Source organism: Pediculus humanus, genomic scaffold (assembly GCF_000006295.1).
Source record: "Pediculus humanus corporis 1103172108313 genomic scaffold, whole genome shotgun sequence".
In the NCBI taxonomy this organism is placed as follows: domain Eukaryota; kingdom Metazoa; phylum Arthropoda; class Insecta; order Psocodea; family Pediculidae; genus Pediculus; species Pediculus humanus.
The window spans coordinates 262,416-266,389 of record NW_002987882.1 but is presented as its reverse complement, the minus strand read 5'-3'; the positions used below and the strand labels follow the sequence as shown (position 1 = coordinate 266,389).

The window sequence follows — 3,974 nt, the reverse complement described above, 5'->3', positions numbered from 1 at the left end:
CTGCTATTCCAGCAATTGCTTCGGATGCAAAATATCGGACGTCGACATCATTGTCTCCATTCAATTTGTCTAATACGGGTTTTATTTGAGATTGAATTACGCTGGAAAAAAAACAATTGATTAATTATTAATATTATTATCATCACCCTATCGCTTTTCTTTTACGAGGAAACAATAATAATAATAATAATAATGATAAAACAATTACTTTTGATCGAGAATCGGTCCGATGGTTTGTAGAGTTTTAGCTACATTAAATCTCACGTTAGGTACATTGTCGGCAGCCATGTTTATGACCGTCGGAAGCATGTGCTTGGCCGTTATGTCGGCTCCGCAAGCTTCAGCGAGAACGTTGACGGAGAACAAACACGTCATTCTGTGGAGGTAATTTTGATCGCGTGACATGGCTAACACTTTTGGTATGACCGTGTTTTGCGCCCAATCAGGACCGAATTTTTCAACTAATTTTTTTAGATTCAACGTAGCAGCCTCTCTTATGGCGTAGACTTGAGTAACGCAACAAAAAACAAAAAAAAAATTCAATTACAATCGGTAAGCGATAATTAATTTTTTTTTTTTTTTTCAAAAAAAATTTTTATTATTTAACAGCTCATTACCGTGATCCACGAGCCAAGTCATGCATAAAGAATTTAATTTTTCATCGAAAAATTCAACGCCAAGTTGACCCGCTAGCAGTGGCATATATTCAATAATAGCCAAACGGACGCGCCATTTTGAATCTTCTGCTAATTCTACAATAGCTGGAAGTAATGATTGCGACAACTGTTGAATTCCTATGACTTCATTTACGCAATCCAAATTCGAAATGATATTAAGACGAACTTCCGGGCATTCGTCCTTTAGTTGAGATAAAAATAGTGGCAGCAAATGCTCGATTGTGCTGAAATTAAAAAAAAAAAAAAAAAAAACAACAACAATTAATAATTAATAACGGATATTTAAATAAGACGACGACAACAACAATCGAGAAGAATTTTTTTCTTTCTTTCTATTCATTCATATAACAAATGAATGTTAATTGATTACATTCTTTTATCGTTTAAGTTATTTTAATTAACCTTCATCATTCATTATTGTGAATCTAATCAAAATTTCAGGCTTATTACAGGAAGGACAGGAAGCTCTTTGAATAACTACTACTTACTTGTGTTTACCAAGAATCGGACTGAGACCCATAATAACACTTGCTAAAGCACTTTTCACGTGTTGATTAGGATCTGCTACTAATTCTTTAACACATGGCAAAATATTGCTCATGATAATTGCTTCCTGTTGGGCTGAATCCAAATTTTGGCAAAAATCTTTTACTTTATTGGCCGCTGCTGCTCGTACCTCTGCCTCTACATCTTTCAATAAAGCTTGAAAAGCTTGAACTAAATCTGTTTTAGTGATTTCCGGACCTTAAATTTAAAATTACAAATTTAAATTGATTGAAAAAGGAATAATTTCGAGAATCGTGCATGTTCCTTTTCCTTACCAACAGCCTTTTGAAGTTCTGTGAATTTATCAGCGACCATGTACCTGACCCTCCAAGAAGTATCACCCACACACAAACGAAGAGTAGGCATAACTAGTTGCTCGACATCTTCTTGGGGTAATAATGTTGCAATTGTAACACATGCATCAACTGCGAGTAACCTCACTGAATCCTTTTGCCAAAAAAAAAAAAAATTTAATGATTAAATGTAAAGAACTTAATAAAAGACACCATAAATTAATTTCAATTTATAGGGTTCATACCTGTTCATCTTGGGATAAAGACACAAACATTGGAATCAATTCACACTTGAGATATTCCAATTCGACAACTTTGGCAAATTCTCCTAATTTACAAGCTGCTGCTCGACGTACCATTGGAGTGTCATCTTGACAGAGTGTTCGAAAATGAGATCTCAGATCTGCTTTAACAGCAGAACTCACTCTTGGATAAGAAACAGAAAATAGGGCGCATGCAGATGTCCTGCAAGTAAACCAATCACCCACAGCAAGTCTTTGAACCAGAGGTACAAAATGTGCTTCCAAATCACTCGGACTATGCTGTGCCGAGATAATTCTCAATGATTCAACAGCTTTATCTCTTACAACTGTTTCTTCAACCATAGCCAAAGATTCGAGTGGAGGCTAAAAACATGTTCAATTTATTTAAATTAACGACACACAGTCAAAAAAAAAAAAAAAAATTTTTTTGATTAATTGCAGTTTTAAAAACTCACCAGAAGACAGTGAACATATTCTGGACCACCTATTAGGTTAGTAAAATTTCCAAGTTGCTCAGCAAGAGCTAATAATACTTCATCTTCATCATAAATTGTCTCTGTCAAAAAAGGAATTAATTCTCTTCTTGTTCTTTCTACACCCAGTGCAAGTGCTATGGTTGAAAGCTTTTTTAGAGAGTTTAACCTCAACTAAAATCAAAATATGTTTATTAAAACAAACTTTAAAACCAAATGCTAAATAATTTCGAAGTTTTCTTCTTTCTTACTGAAATAATTAACTCATACTTGAAAACCAGCCTCAATCTACTTCTAAATCAGTAGTATAAAATGGGTCAACTGATTACAAAGCAAATGTTTAAACTTTTCAAAGTAAAATAAATTTTATATTATTTAAAAAAAATTTACAATAAAGCAGTTTTTTTCTTTTTCTTTGTATTTAAGTAACAATAATAAAATTGCATGTTTGATTGACACTTGAAAAATAAACCAACAATTAGTATTCCAAATTAGCAGGCAAACAAAAAACCATAATTATAAATATTCATTTTATTTAAATTTAAAAAAAAAAAAACGCTTTTTCATAAATTTTTGTAAGTCTTATAACTAAAATACCGGTTTTGAATAATTCAATAGAAATCTAAAATTCAAAATTTTGGCTTTAACCCAAGCTAGGAAAAATTTAAACAAAGTTATTAAAAAAAAAATAAAATTACAACATATTTCGTAATGAGAAATAAGTTTCACGCTCATTAATAATAATAATAAATATATTTCAATTACCTGAACATCCTCATTTTTAAGTTCATCAATTAATACAGCTATAGGATATAGGGAATCGTCACCCGATTGATCACTGGCGGCCATTTTTATCGTAAGCGCAGTTTAAATAACTAAAGTTTATAAACTTTTTTCACAAATATGCAATTAAAATAATTTTAACGTGTTTTCTGTCATAAATTTCATTCAAAAGCGAATCATTTTAAACGAATTAACATAAATTCTCAACTGCAAAGCATAATTTAACGAAACACCCACTTTCTCGATTTTAATAAAACGAATATGGCGACGAAATATCGAAGCCGTCGTTATACGCAGGAATCTCGTGCACGTTTGCTACCGTTAATTAACCATTTCCGTTCTTTTATTTTTACATATATATATATCGAGATTTTTGCTATCGTTAAAATGTAAATCTCGCAATAATATTTAACACGTTATTATTCGTTTATTATTATTACTCATTTCCTTAACGGTTTTTAATCTTTTTTAAAAACATTTTACAAAATCGGGAATATTACCGACGGAAAAAAATAACGTAAGGAAAAAAATACAAAATAAAATTAAATTAAAACGTATAAAAATTTATATAGGTAATAAATACAAAAAAAAAAAAACATTTTTATCATTTTATTGAGCACGACATTATTAAAAGTAAAGCCATTCATAACCTTTAAATAACATGTAAAAAAAATTTTTTTTTTCTTTTTATTTTCTTTTAAAATTAATTTGTCTCATTACAAAAATTATACATACGCACACACATACTTTAAATTAATCCGAAACAAACTCGACATTATTTTACTATTACAAAAAAAAAAAACAAACAAACAAACAAACGGATTTTTTTTTTTTTTTACAGTTATACAATCATTATTAAAACTTATTTTAATAATTTTTATTTTGTTTTTATTATAATACACAATTATAGAAAATAATAATAATAATAATAATTACAAA

General features: G+C 29.9%; 1 protein-coding gene across 1 annotated transcript in view; it reads right to left on the bottom strand.

The window, feature by feature from the left end:
* The window catches only part of Phum_PHUM590550 (serine/threonine-protein phosphatase PP2A 65 kDa regulatory subunit, putative), a gene marked incomplete at both ends in the record, with an annotated part of 7,523 nt that extends 4,422 nt beyond the window's left edge, over window positions 1–3,101 (bottom strand). Inside the window, 7 exons of the mRNA XM_002432491.1 lie at window positions 209–506; window positions 618–901; window positions 1,166–1,421; window positions 1,499–1,670; window positions 1,762–2,142; window positions 2,235–2,426; window positions 3,018–3,101. Coding sequence (XP_002432536.1) covers window positions 209–506; window positions 618–901; window positions 1,166–1,421; window positions 1,499–1,670; window positions 1,762–2,142; window positions 2,235–2,426; window positions 3,018–3,101 — 1,667 coding nt within the window. The remainder of the gene's footprint in view (window positions 1–208; window positions 507–617; window positions 902–1,165; window positions 1,422–1,498; window positions 1,671–1,761; window positions 2,143–2,234; window positions 2,427–3,017) is intronic.
* Window positions 3,102–3,974: the final 873 nt, after the last annotated feature.